Raw genomic sequence first — 14,671 nt, forward strand, 5'->3', positions numbered from 1 at the left:
GGATTAATCTGAGACAGTCACCCCGTTTTAAAAAAAGACATCAAGTCCTAATCAAGCTTGAATTACAAGCATTTCACTAACAAGTTTGATAGGACATTGGATGCTGTGACTCTTCTCTTCCTCCAGGCTCTGGCTTACTTATTTCAAAATTAATAGCATAATTTACTTAATCCTTAAGAAAGACCAGTTTCTGTCAAGTCCAAGGTCAATGCAGCGGTCTACTAAAGGATTTTAGAGCATCTTTTGCTTCAGTCTGTTGACAAGCTTTACTTAAATGTTGATTTCCTCTGCAGGACTTGGCACCTGGCCACAGTCAAGCCAAAACTACCAGAAACTGGTTCACTGACCTCACTGCATTGATGCAGTGATTTGTGCAAAAGGAGCTCTTGGCAAAGATTAAGGGCATACATTAACAATTTTTTTTTTTTTTAGAGAAAGGGGATAAGGACAACCAGAAAAAGATCAACATCCAGATCGTTTTTGATTTCTGATGGAAATGTCAGAGTTTTGGCTATAATCTCAAATTTCTGAGATTTCTTTTCTTAGAATTTTTAGGTAGAAGTCAAACATCAGAATCCAGATTTTATTCTCAGACTACTTGCTTTATCTGTTTTTTAAAGAGTGTCAAAAATTTCAGTTGGGATTCTGACTTTAAAGTAAAGTCAAGATTTTGATTTAAATATCAAAAATATGACTGAAATTTTTGAGGTTTTGTATTTCAAATTCTGAGAAAAAAATCAGGATTCTAAGATTGAAGTCCAAACTGTGACTTTTTTTTTCAGAATTCAGAAATTAATGCAGAATTTTGGCTACAATCTCAGAATTTCAAAGATTAAAAAAAAAAAAAAAATTCATATTTTAATGCCAGAATTCTTAGTCTTAAAAATTTCTGTCAGAATTAAAGAATTTAGAGTCAGATCTCAGATTGCAACTTAAATCATAAAATTCTTACTGTTAATTTCTGATTTCGAGACCTTTTGTCAAAGTCTGAGACAAATACAGTCAGCATTCTTTTTGTTCAGAATGCAGAGATTGAATTCAGAACTTTGGCTTGAATCGCAAAATTCTGACTCCTTTTTTCAAATTCTGAGAAAAATCTGAATTCTGAGATAAACATCTTTCCTCTTTATTCTCAGAATTTACTGTTACTCCAAGAATTTAAAAAAATGAATCAAAAATTAGCTTTTCCACATTTTTTAAATGTTTCTTCCAGTGGTGCTTCTAACTATTGATTCAGACAGGGTTTCTTTATCAGGCAGAGGAAGTTGCCTGGAGTCAAACTCAGATCTGTTTTACATTCTGACATGAGAGGAGATGTTGGCAGTGTAGGAGTCTTGCACCTGGAGAAGAAACAAAAACTAGAACCATCACCTGGCAATCATACTCATCCAGAGGGTATCCAGATGCCAGACAGAGAGAGTACAACAGTGGGTCAAGAAGGGCTGTGATAGTGTGAGTTGTAGAATTGTTATAAGAAAAGGATGATGTGAGGGTCCGTGACCTTGACCTTTGACCTCCTATCCTATCCCATCCTTGTGTGAAAGTGGGCAGTTGTGAAAGTGCTCAAGTTATCTTCTGCTTTACATGATCAACGGTCCAAACAAAGCAGCCACTATAACCAGCACAGAAGTTATAAAAGGTGAAAGAACAAAGCAAGGAACAACCAATGAACATGACTGTCTTTAAAATAAAGAGGTATGAAGATCCCATGTGTATGAAGAGTCGACGGACAGCGTCTTGGTTCAGTAAATTTATTCATCTCCCTGTTTCATAAATGTTTGTCAAAGGGAGGCTTTTGAGGAAATATCATAATCATCACTTTATCCAAAGACAGTATTCTGTGAGCCACATACAGACAGTAGGGCATAAACGTTTTCTTCACTGCGTCTACCAAGATTTAAAACTTCTTAACTGCTATCTCATCAGTTAAACTCTCACATATCCTTTACAGTGAGGGTGTAAGTTTCATTTTGGCAAAAGCAGGAACAAAAAAGACACTGATCATCACAGATCTGCTTTCTGAGTCTCTATTCTCTGAGAGCTTTAATGGGCTACAGATCATTTAAATAGGTTAGGGATTTTCCTAAGAGCACTGCCTTTTTCTACAGAGTGAAACTCCACAAGATGACACTCCAATGTCACCAACAGACCTGATGACCCGAGTTCCAACACTTAAAAGATGTCATATTTCCTTTTCACGGTTAGGGGAAGGTTAATAAAGTCTCATGTACTATCTCCAAAAAAGATCCTCTCTCATCAGTCCAGAAATCTGCTGTTTTATCTGCGATCCGTGGTGCCAGACTTCCTCTTCCCGGCCAGCAGATGTTTGGGTTTCAGATCAAACACGTGTCTGTCCGACTCGCCCTTCTTGCCTTGGCGGTTCATTCCTTTCTGGGAGTTCTTCATCATCTTCTTCGCCTTCTTCACCATCTGAGGAACAAATAAAGCAGAAACCGGAATGAGTTGTATCTCCCAGGATTCAGGATTTCTTTTATTGCACAAAGAATGCAAGCATAAAATATAATGCTGCAAAAATAAACGATAAATGTCAACATGCGCGATATGTACGCATATTTTTTTCCCAGTGTCTTAAGGAGCACTAATTTTTCCTTCTCATCCCATATTTTACATTAACACCTAATAAATCCACAGTCATGCCATCATTCAAAGCAGACACATTTGATCAAAAAAGCTACAATACCAGAGAAAATCAAACAATATTCTGTTTTCATACTACAGAAACAAAAATACAAGTCCCAGAAGTCTACAGAATAAAACAGTTTTACATGCAATATAGCAGAATTTCAAATAGTGAGAATTCATTATCAAAAAATGTTAACATTTGACAGCCTTACTTTGTTATTACTGAAGCCAAGCTTACAAAAGAATCAAATCAATACAAAATAAATAAAAGTGAGTCAAATTGTGGGTCTTTACAGTTGTTTCAAATAGGAAGGAGCCTGGAGATGAGATACTTTAGTCTGACTCAGTAACCTACGAGGGCATGATTTGACCAATCTAAACTTTAAAATCTGTATTAATTTCTTTTTCTCCTGTGCACTGTTTTATAAAATACATGGAGTTAATTGTTTGCTAATAACAGTAAAATTGAATTTGAAACATTTACCACTATATTCACAGAGTAAATCAAAGTCAAGTTAAGACAACATCACATACCTTTGGATCCCGTAAACCAGACTGGTCTCTCGGCGGGCGGGAGGCGCTCTGGCTGCGGGTTTTGGAGGTGGGAGGAGCTGAAGCTTCACGCTTGCGCTTCCTTGTGACGCTTCGGGACCGCCGGGCTTGTTGGGCATAGTGACTCTGTAAGAAAAGACGAAAAATACACTGATTTTCATGAAGATCGTGACAGGCTGATTTGAAGATGTGCTCAGTTTGGTCATGTTTTAGAGATTAGAGCAGCAACTTTAATGTTTCTTTCTGATGCACGTCATGTCAGTCATCTATTAAGGTTGGAAAATGTGCAAACACGTTTCCCCTATAGGCCGGCTCAGACTACATGAACTCAGCCAGACTTTGGTCCAACTGCAACATCACCGCTCGTCGTCAAACGTCGGACCAGATTATGCACGCCCAGAACGTAAAATGCTCTTGTAGTGACGTGATCAATGATGCATCCAAGACTCCCAACGACTGCAACTCAACAAGACATGCATGTTAGAAACTGTTTAGCATTGTCGTCTGATTTGACACCCGGACCCGTCAACAACAATGTGAATCCTGACACCTACCAATAGGAGAGCCTCTTCTCTTATCTTTGTATCAGTATTTACCACAGTGGCATTAAATAAGTCCACACTATTTCTCCTTCCAGGGATTTTTGTGTAAATACAGTGAAGCTATACATACTGGGGAGGTTAACTGGCCTAATTTTCTTGGCATGTTGTCACATTAATACTTCAGGTTCTGTTTGAAGGAGGGTGGGTCCATGTTGTCCTCATCTTGATACATTGGGACAAGTCCATAACTGTTTGTTTTTTTCCGTCATTTCAGAGCAAAAGACCGCTAGCATCACATAGAGTGCCTGTGTTGTGACTCACTCTCTTTGACCTACTTCCCTGATGACCTGTGAACTCTCAGAGTCACCAAGACAGTGGTGATGTCAGCATACAATGAGGAGTTAGATCATTCTTATATTGTGCTCAGGCTGACGGCCAAGATTCATGACGTAAAGTCTGATGTGTGTCATGAATGACCATAAAATAGGGTAGCCTGAGCCTGCCTGGAGTATCATAGCAATGATGCCTGATAAAAGAAGAAATGCAATTACACAAAACAAAGAATAAAGATTTGATCCAAGGACAATGGGAAGAAATGTAAAGCTTGAGGTGGTACAAAACAACTTTTTTCTGAATTTTTTTTTTTTTTTACCTTACCAAATTATCCCCTCCGGTTTTTATGATGAACACTGTAATGGGGCTTTTCCACTATGGCTCTTGGCCGCGCCGTGCCAAACCAAGCCGTGCTGATGTGCATTTCCATCATGAGTTTGACCGTGCTGAGCCGTTCTGAGCCGTGCTTAAATGGCCCTGCTCATGAGTAGGGCCAAAGCAGGCCGGCCCCACCTTCAAGCGTGCTGTGCGGACGTCAGAGCGCCTCTAGGGGTCTGATTTGCTGGGGGGATTCACCCCCTCTGCTACTGATAACCCCTCTGTGATCAATTTTCCCCCCATGGGGAGACAGGGGAGAAACGTTTTACCCCTGCCTCTGCTCCAGCTGTCCTTAACTCTGTTTCAGCAGTGTCAGCATTCACTGTTTGACTTGAATATTTGACACAAGACCAAAACTTTACATTTTTGTGCATACTACAGTCGGATAATTGCACACGGCTTCTCACACGGGTTAAATCAGGAAGGAGCAGGCGCAGATCCAGGAATGCACCTTTTTCTGCACCTACTAATAACCAAAGTTTGACCCTGTCCCCTTCTTATAGACAGTTCTAGACTTTCAAAAATAAAATGCAGGAGATGTTCAAAACATTTACTCCACGAGAGTCTGTCTTCAATTCATTAACTGGCGCTAGCCGTTAAGCATACCGTTCTCACTGACCAATCCAAAAATATGAGTGCGTTCATTTACTGCTCTTTAGAGACCCATAAATCAATAATAAGGAGATTGTTCTTTAACTTACACGCAAGAAAATCCTCTCCTTTCGGTGATAAGCGTGAACTAGTGTTTGTTTACTAATCGCGGGATAAGGGGGAGAGAATAACGGGGGAGAGAGAGAGACGGAGACAAAGAAAAAAGAGCAGCTTGCAGCGCTGTCGCTGCGTCATCAGCTCTAGATGTGTCCTCAAACGGGTAGCTCAGCTGTGGTGGAAAAGCAAACCCCCTGCTGCGCTAGGCTGCCGCGCTGAGTCGAGCCGAGTCAAGCCGAGTCAAGCCGAGCTGCACTGTGTAATGGAAAAGCCCCTTGTGGCTACTAAGGCTGAAAAATACATGTTTTAACACTGACTGCTTCTGTTTTCAAAACTGTTTTTTGCAATATTTCAATGTAAAATCCTCAGACAGGACGTACGATTGACCTTATTTGATCTAAAAGTCTGATTTCTGATCTTAAAAGGAGGAACTCACCTCATCTTTGTCGTTCATGTCCAGACCGAGGCTGCCCATCTCCTTCTCCAGCTTCTTTCTCTCAACCTGAGGGCCAAAGCGATTTTATTTTAAAAAGTTAAGCTCATACTTACAGAAGAAAACAGATTTGACAGAGCAAATAGAAAATAAACAGCGGCCCTGCTCCTCTCACCTTGGTAGCAGTCCTGGGCATGCGAGGTCCGTGTATGTCCTTCTCTCGTGACTCCATGACCAGGAGCTGCTTCTTCTCCCGGATCTGCTTGGCCAGAACACGGATCTCCTGCATCTCTTCGTCCTCGCTCTCGTCGTCTGAGTCGTACTCTCCGGCGCGCTCCCTAAGCTCCTCCTCCTTCTCTAGAGCTTCGAGTTTCTGCAGGAGACAAAAAAAAAACCTTCAGATGTTTTAAAAAACAAAACAATTTCTCTACTTAGCTTCTGTGGACAGGTGTATCATGAAGATCTTTTAATTTCTCTGATGACCTGTGATTAAATGTCTGTTAAAACATATTATTCAGGTTTTCTTGTGACGTATATCCATTTATCTGGCTGTCCACCATTTTCAATAAAAATGGCACACTTGATTTTTTAAAAGAGACTCCCTGTAGAAACAGAAGATTGGTTAAATTCTACATTTAGATCTGAAGTGCAGGTACCAACCTTCATGATGTCAGGATCGATGTAATCTGCGATGTTGTGGCCCTCCCACACTTCTGGGATCTTATCCTGCTTTTCCTCCTCGTTCATCAGATCCCAGTATTCTTAAAAAAACAAACAAAACATTATCAGCCCAGCACATTTAAGAGTTTACCTAATAAATTCTCATTTGGGATGATGGCACTTCTTACTCTGTAGGTCCAGAATGTAGTCGTCGCCAAGCTCCATCTCCAAATCTCTCTCCTGCGAGATAAAAACAAAAGCAGTTTGATTTATTTTTCTACAAAATTGAAAATACTTCATGTTGATAATCCATGTAGATATCAAATAAAGAGAATCAAACATCATAATGCACCAGTAAGGGGATTACAGGCAAAGAAAGGTAAAATTAAACAGGCTCCATGCACCTTTTTCACCATTAATAAAACAAATGAAATGCTCCAAGCTGAGATACGGTGAGACAGAAATACAAAAAAAAAAAAAAACATGCGTACCAGTTTTCGTTTGGGTGCATCCACCTCCATGGCTTTCCTGCGCATCGGGGCTCCCTCAGGGATGAAGGGGGGTCTCTCCTGAGGAAACCATGAAACAGTTATCTTCTAAGAAGAATGCTACAGCAGAGCCCAGACTCCCACTCGAGTTAGAGAGAATATTCACCTTCTCATCTCTTTTGACCGGCACGGCCAGGTGGAGCCGGTTCAAAACATCATGGACCTTCTTGCCCTTCATCTTTGTCTCGACTCGATTGGCGAGGAGTCGGTCACAGGCCTGAGAACACACAATGCCATAAATATTCAAATGCACCGCTGCGCTTCTCAAAAACCTCAAGGGAGCAGAGTTAGTTAAAGTTTGATGTGCTCACCTCAGTTTTCACCTGCATGACGCCCTCCTCGGTCAGGGTGCTGGTCTCGATCACAGAGATTCCTTCAGCAGAAAGATCCGCAAAGATTTTCTAGCAGGGAGAACGAATGTGATCACTGTAATGCAGCTGACACAAAAGTTAAAGACTGAATAAACACCATGCTTTGTGTCTGGATTAAAAATGTTCTGGAGGGTATATAAACACCAGGAGCCCTCCGTAGATTGTTTAAAAGGGAAAGCTTCAAATCACTTTACTCCATAGAGATCTGCCTTGTAGGTCCGAGATTTAGAAATCAGTGGTTCTCAACTGGTCTAGAGTCAGGACACACTACCATATCCTTAATGGCAAGTCAAGACCCAAAGTTCCTATGTGTTGCAGTCATAACGAAGCGCTTTTTAAGGAAAAATTGTGCATTATGGATTAAAAAGCGGGCTGCACAGCGGCACAGGGGTTAGCGTTGTTGGCTCACAGCAAGAAGGTCCCTGGTTCGCTTCCCTTTGCGGAGTTTGCATGTTTTCCCTGTGCACATGTGGGCTCTCTCCGGGTACCCCGGCTTCCTCCCATCACCAAAAACCTGCTCATTAGGTTAATTGGTGACTCTAAATTGGCCGTAGGTGTGAGTGTGAGTGTGCCTGGTTGTCTGTCTCCATATGTCAGCCCTGCGATTTGACTGGTGACTAGTCCAGGGTGTACCCCGCCTCTCGCCCAATGACAGCTGGGATAGGCTCCAGCCCCCCGCGACCCCAAACGGGATAAGTGGTATAGAAAACGGACGGATGGATGGATTGATTAAGCTGTATGAAACAAATTGGCTGAAACATATCCTTCAAAATAAAAGCCCATATTAACTTTTTTCTTCCTCTTATTTTTTTTTCCAGGCACTCTTTCAAAACCCACTGAAAATGGCTTCACGACCCACTTTTGGGTCCCAACCCACCAGCTGAAAACCAGTGTTGTAAATAACGCATACAGTACAAGTTGGGATCATCCAGCAGGGTTTGGAGGAAGATCTCAAGTTACATTTCTGCACGGCTTCAGTGTGTCTGGAGTCCAAATCGGAAACTCACGTCCCCATTACCGTTTCTTCCTCACCTTGTTTACCTGGTTTCACTAAAGCTGATTCAGCAGAATCTGTATATGACTCACCTGGTTCTCCTCTGACAGCTCACTGATCTTCTTCACGTCACACTTGTTGGCAACGATGATGAGAGGCTGCAGAAAGACGAGACAAAAGCACAACTTAGATCAAATTTTCACTCGTATTTTTGCTCTATAATTTTTTCACCTCTTAATTTTCCATGAAGTTTCCAAAACATAAACATGCACGATATTTTCTCAGGGATGTAGTCGGCACCCGACACACATTTAGCTGTGTAGCCAGCACCGACGGCTGATGTAATCAGACGTTTCATAAATCACTGCTGAGCATGTTCACTGCTCAGCAAATGATCACAAACAGCCACAGTGTTTGTGAAATCAGAAGGCTGAGTGTTTTACAGACAGAAACTGTGTTTTTGATCGTGGAACAGCATAAGTCGTGATTATATCCTATTAATAGTGGAGCTCTAATTTGACATGTGAAGTAGTGTCTCATTATGGCGTCTGACCTTGTTGGCGAACAGTGGGCGGATGTTGTTGAAGAGCTCCAGCTGCTCCTGCAAGGTGTGACCACACTGCTCAGAGACGTCCATGACGTAAAGGACGGCGGCTCGCAGGTGAGCTAGAGCTGTGATGGCCTGCATCTCGATGGTGTTCCTCTCCTCCAGAGGGTGGTCAAGGATCCCCGGGGTGTCCACCACCTACAAACCCAAACACAAAAGCTAAGTGGACATCAACATAATGGGGTGCATAACAGGAGACGGACTTTCATCGACACATCAGCTCCTCCTGGTACAACACCAGTGGCCAAACCAAACTATCATTGTAGCTCTGCTTAAACACACAGAGAGGGTGATGCGAAACAGCCAGAGCTGCAGCACCTTACCTGCCAGCGCAGGTATCTGTAGTCCATGTGACCCACAAACAGAGACTTGGTGGTGAAAGCGTAGGGCTGCACATCCACGTCTGCTCTGGTCACCTGATAATGAAAAATATTATTCATATTTAGTAAACTCACAGGCAGATAAACCCTGAAATTAAGGCATGTTATTGACTATGGTGCTCTTACACATGTTTTATGGTGGAGTGTTTACCTTGTTAATGAAGCTGGACTTTCCAACGTTAGGGTAACCACACAGGAGCAGGGTCCTGGTGTTGGGGTCAATGGTCGGCAAACGGGACAGATGTTGACGCACTGTTAGAGAGGACGAACAGGATGAGGATTTTCACGTATTCAAAGACAGAATAAACATAGTAGAAAATGAGGGCTCTTTGGTGAAAGGAACAAACATGAAAAGGAGCTTGAAAACAGAAATCAATGCTAAATTTAAAGGTCACTTCCTGCAAATTTGATAGATGGATTATTGTTATTGCATGGTAAAAACACAAAAAAATTCGTTTGGCAGTCTCCTCTGTAGAAGTTAACACAGTGGCTAGAAATCCACAGCTTTAAGTCATCCATCCCACTGGCAAGGGAGCTCGCACCTGTGAGAAAGACGCTTGGTACGGCAGGTTTGTTTGTGAGCCTGCGTCTGTCACTCCTTTAAAATCCCGCTGGATCCATCCTGACAGAGAGCTCCATTCAGCACCTGCCCATGCGTCATAGCGCAGAGACAAGTTAGAGAGATGGAGGGCAACTTTTTTATTCAGTCTCTGTTATGAGCTGTGAGTAGGGTACAAATGTAGCCTCTTTATCTGTTATATATTTCTATAGCTGATATCCACATGACACACCTGCAAACTACGGTGTTTAAAGTGAGGTTTTGGGAGTGGGAGAGAGGGAGGAGTTGGACGGGGGTGAGTGAGAGCGAGAGAAAGCAACGGGCGCTGATCTGAATCATCGATCACCCATCTGTTATACTTCCATGGTTTATATCCACATAATAAATAAGCAAACTTTGGTGTTTAAAGTGAGGTTTCAGGGCGAGAGAGAGGGAGGAGGGGTCCGGTGAGGGTGAGCAAGCAAGGAGGAAGCAGTGGACACTGTTTTACATCATCACTCACCCATTTAAATGACTTGGACTGACGCGAAATTTCGCATAAAATCAAGCCTGTTCCGACAAGAAATGACGGGTGAAAATTTCAGCGTCAGTGTGCAACCTTGATTAGAACAACATGAGCTCGATTTTCTTTTTTAACGTGTGAAAAAATTCAGACAAAATAATTGGACCCAGTGTGCAAAGGACATAATGTGTGACCATTATTATTAACCCCATTATTTCAGATGCAATCCTAGTGGAGCAAAAAAGACTTGGGAACAGAAGATCAAATATAAAAACATAGCAGCGGGTGACAAGGCTTTATTTCTTCACACTGTCTCTGTTGTATGGATGAAATCACCGGAATTAATTATCATCTATCCCTAAAGATCCTTTCTCTCCTAAGCACTCTTCTCTTTTTCCATGCACCAACCAGGATCTTCTAAGAATGGGCAGGCCAATTTCCAAGAGAACTGATTGGTTAGGAGGCGGTGCCTTTATACTCACTGATCTCTTATCCAGACCATAACCTGCTCCGGAGCAGGTTAGCCGTTCAGCATAAGTTACCGCGGTGATTTATCCCGGTAAGAAGTGAACCAGCTTCATCGTACAGAAAATCCAGGGTTAACCCTTAAGTTATCTCAATAAGAGAAAATCCAGCTTCGTCGTACAGGCCTCAGGTCTGAGTGTAGGGCTTTGTTTTGCTGCCAGTGATGGAGCACTGGGACGCTGCGTCAGTATGTGCCGCCACCATGCTCCCTCAATAGGTAGCATTCAGTAGTCTCCTGTTGATCAGTGGCAGTTACTGGCAGTTGTTGTTAGCTTTTAAGCTATCCATGAGTTGCAGTTGAGACTGAGGTCTGCTTTTTCATCTTTGTTTTTTCTTTTTTTTTAAATTTCCCATTCTTTCTCTCAAAACTATCCATCTTCTTTGTTGTCATTGGTTTCAACATATGTCATATGAAAAAACACTACGATTCCAAGATATAACTCAAGAGCGCATCTTCCTTGCTGCCAACTGCTCTGGTTGCCCTGAACATATTTTAAATTTGAAGCCAATGAAAAAAAAAAAAAAACATTTTTCTGTTACCTTGTTCCAGATACTCCAGACTGGACTTCTGTCGTTTCAGGATGGTGCACATTCGACCCAGAGCGGCTCTCTTCAGCTGTTTACACCGATACAGAGAGTCTCCATACTTCATCAGTCGCACATAATCTTTGGCAACACTGGAAGGGTGAAGAAGAAAGATTTAGATTCACTTCTGTGGTCTTGTCACCCAAAATAAGCCTGCCTAAAGCCGGGCGTACTCTGTGCAAATTTCATCAGATGCAGACACGAATTCGCACAAAGAACTAGGAGGTTGTGCCGATTTCAGCTGGATCATGGTCATTTGTCTGGCAGAGCACAGGGGGGACGATACAGCCAGACCAGCAGCTCCAGACTGATCGGATAGATTTCTGGCATGTTTGATATTTTGGTTGTATGACTCCTGACAGTGAGAGCAGAGCCATGAGTAAACCTGAACCCTTAGCTCTTTCCTTTCATCTTTTACACTTCTACAGCTCCGTAGATCATTACGCAAAGAGCTCTGTAGAGAGCTTTAACTCATAACAGTTACACAAAACATATGTGAAGAACAAGCAGAACATTTCAGACAAACTTACTTATCGATCAGATTCTTGGCGATGTTTATCTGCCCCAACGCCAACTTATAATGGTCTTTGTCATACAACACGTTCATGAGATCAGCGTAGAAAGGATGGATGTCCTAGAGGAAACAACAATTATAACATATATAACACATTATCCTGATATTAGTTCCAGACAAAAGATGATTAAAAAGTTTATTCAAACAATGTAGGGCAGACCTTCTGAGCATGTTTACTTACATCCAGCTTAGGGAAGTCAGTGAGGATCTGAGTGAGCCGGTCATGGTAGTTCTGCTGGGTGAACTTCACCTTTCGCATGTAAAAATGTCGGATTCTGTGGATCTGGTAGTGTTTGTGTATCACTGTGGGCGTCTTCCTTTGTGTTTTGGATAAAGTGATGTCGATGAAATCCTACAGAGAAGCAAAAAGGCATAAGTTAAAGGCAGAGGCAGTGCATATTAATCTACAACCTCACATTTATTCACTTCAAGACAGATATTACACTATTCTTGGATGTTTCTGTCATTATAACATGTAGCCTATTTAAAGCTTACATTTGTTTAAAGCCCAAAAGGAAATGTAGTGACTAGACTACATAATATTCACCTCATTTTCTTTCACGTTCTCTTTTAACAGAATTGTAAACTCTTAAAACTTCACCTTAAACATTCTATTTACAACTGCCTACCCTTAAATTCCATTACGTCTTTTTACTTCCATTTATTTATTTATCTCAGATGCTTGTTTGTTGTATTTTATATTTTTAAATGAATGCACAATATCTAAATCCCACCACCAGGGGGCTCTTACTCAAAACAATAACAAAATATGATCTCAAGGGTAGCATGGAATCATGGGAATTATTTCCTGCTAATCTATCCCCAACCCCTAATAAAAACAAACTCTGCTTGGACCATAAATCAAGACAAATTATAGATAACTGGTGATCCATCACAACTAAGCAGCACAGAGAATAAACGAGATACAGCAACAGAACAGCAGCTCCTTTATGTGTTGATTTTGACACAATATCCCCTGCTTTCACATCAGTGATCAACATAAAACTGCCCCCTTCTTTCAAGTGTCTTTCACAACCCAAATTTTAGTACCAGTTGTGTTGGTGCAGTACTGCCACCTACTGGTATAGAGTGTGGATGGTGACGGCAAATGCTTACTTTATTCATTTATTTAAAAAGGAATCAATAAACACCACTCCACTGAGGTTATGTAGATTAAGAATTTCTCTAGCTTTGAAAACTGGTGGAAAAGGTCGTAGTACTTCAGGTGCTCATTTAAAAATCTCTAGCATTTTTAGTTTAGTTTCTCAGTTTTTTGACCTTTAAAATATTACTTTAATTTTCTTTGCAAATGATTGCTTTTAGCATCCTATAAACCAGTGGTTCTCAACTGGTGGGTCGGGACCCAAAAGTTTTCGGTGGGTCGCGACTTGGTGTCTGAAAAAAAAATATGGAGGCAAGAAGTCCTTATTGGACACGCAAAGATACCTTATATTTTACTCTGTTTTACTGTGAAATTGGGTAAATATTTTGTCAAATGTTTGGTCAATATTTCTACTAATTTATCTCCTCCTATTAAGACAGATGGCTACTTTTCTCATGATAATGAAGTAGTTTCACAAGTTCTCTGAAAAATTGGCAAAAATTGACACGTAATGATGGGGAAAGAAGGTGTAAAATGTGTCAGTTTTGTCCCTTTCCTTTTTTACATCAGTTGGTCTGGTCCAAACATGCTCAAAACTGCAACATATTCAATTAACTAAACATATGTTGTTGAAAATTTTGGGGAAATTTGGGTCATTATCTGTAATGAGACAGAATGGTGAGTCCTGAGGCTGGAGCAGTTGAGAACCACTGCTTTAAACCATCCTGGAAAATAACTGCTCAATTACAGTGTTAAAAATAAATGTAATTTAATTCTTTCCACCACTGGTTTCCAAGGTAGCTTAAGGTTGTGCTCAACACAGTCGGAGCAAACTGAGAGCCTAAATTCGTGAAAAAAAAACATTCTGGAGAGATATGTTGAACAGAGTCTACCCCATAAAACAAAGGCATCATTTAAAGATAATAATAATACACAGTATGTTTAATGTTGTGTTTTTTAATTTGTGTCATGTCTCTTATTTATTGTGTTCCAGTTGAAGATTATTTGTTTTCAAAATAAAATTATACTTTCTCTCCACTGTCCGTCGCTGATATGAAGTAATATTTCAGTAAACAGCTGAGCTAAACCCTCTGATGGGTCTCTCCAGCAGCTCAGCACGTGTTTTCCTTACCAACACCTCTCCTCCATGTTTTACCATCTTTATTAGTTTCCTTGAGCTCAGAGCTATCACAGATAAAACAGCCGTGTTTTAAAATGCAGGAGAATAACAGACAAACGTACCTTAGCGGTGGGAACCACCATAATCTTCTTGAAATTATAAAGTGCCATTTTGTCGACACGTTGTGGTCGGCTGACGGCACAGGGAAAAGGAGAGGTCGAGGTTCAGTCAGGACCGGAAGAGACGCTGGAGAGACGTCAGTGAGATTTCTACACAGCGCCCTCTAACGGTCAGCCATGAGACAACACATCTGTGACTGCGTTTATTTATTGCACAAAAAAACGACGTGTTGGACTTTATTTACACCCACACACACCATCTAAATCAGGGGTGTCAAACTCAAGGCCCGGGGGCCAAATCGGGCCAGTGGAGCGATTATATCCGGCCCGCAAGATCATATCATATTTGTATTATAACTGGCCCACCAGTATGAGGTCTGCAGATTTCCTCCAGTATAAGTTAAGCCATAAAAATAAAGAGTAAGAAAGATTTCAT

At 41.3% G+C, this 14,671-nt stretch overlaps 1 protein-coding gene across 1 annotated transcript; it reads right to left on the reverse strand.

The window, feature by feature from the left end:
• Nucleotides 1-1,737: 1,737 nt before the first annotated feature.
• Nucleotides 1,738-14,363, reverse strand: gtpbp4 (GTP binding protein 4). The gene is made up of 17 exons (XM_041804290.1): nucleotides 14,239-14,363; nucleotides 12,076-12,246; nucleotides 11,851-11,954; nucleotides 11,276-11,412; nucleotides 9,301-9,401; nucleotides 9,093-9,185; nucleotides 8,716-8,907; nucleotides 8,255-8,320; nucleotides 7,109-7,198; nucleotides 6,904-7,014; nucleotides 6,741-6,818; nucleotides 6,438-6,489; nucleotides 6,250-6,350; nucleotides 5,765-5,962; nucleotides 5,593-5,658; nucleotides 3,178-3,321; nucleotides 1,738-2,430 (listed from the first exon to the last, which is right to left on the reverse strand). The coding sequence occupies exons 1-17, from the start codon at nucleotides 14,284-14,286 to the stop codon at nucleotides 2,278-2,280; spliced, it is 1,905 nt and encodes a 634-aa protein (XP_041660224.1). The 5' UTR covers nucleotides 14,287-14,363; the 3' UTR covers nucleotides 1,738-2,277.
• Between the last annotated feature and the right edge of the window lie 308 nt (nucleotides 14,364-14,671).

The sequence above is a fragment of the Cheilinus undulatus genome, linkage group 13, assembly GCF_018320785.1.
Source record: "Cheilinus undulatus linkage group 13, ASM1832078v1, whole genome shotgun sequence".
Lineage (NCBI taxonomy): Eukaryota > Metazoa > Chordata > Actinopteri > Labriformes > Labridae > Cheilinus > Cheilinus undulatus.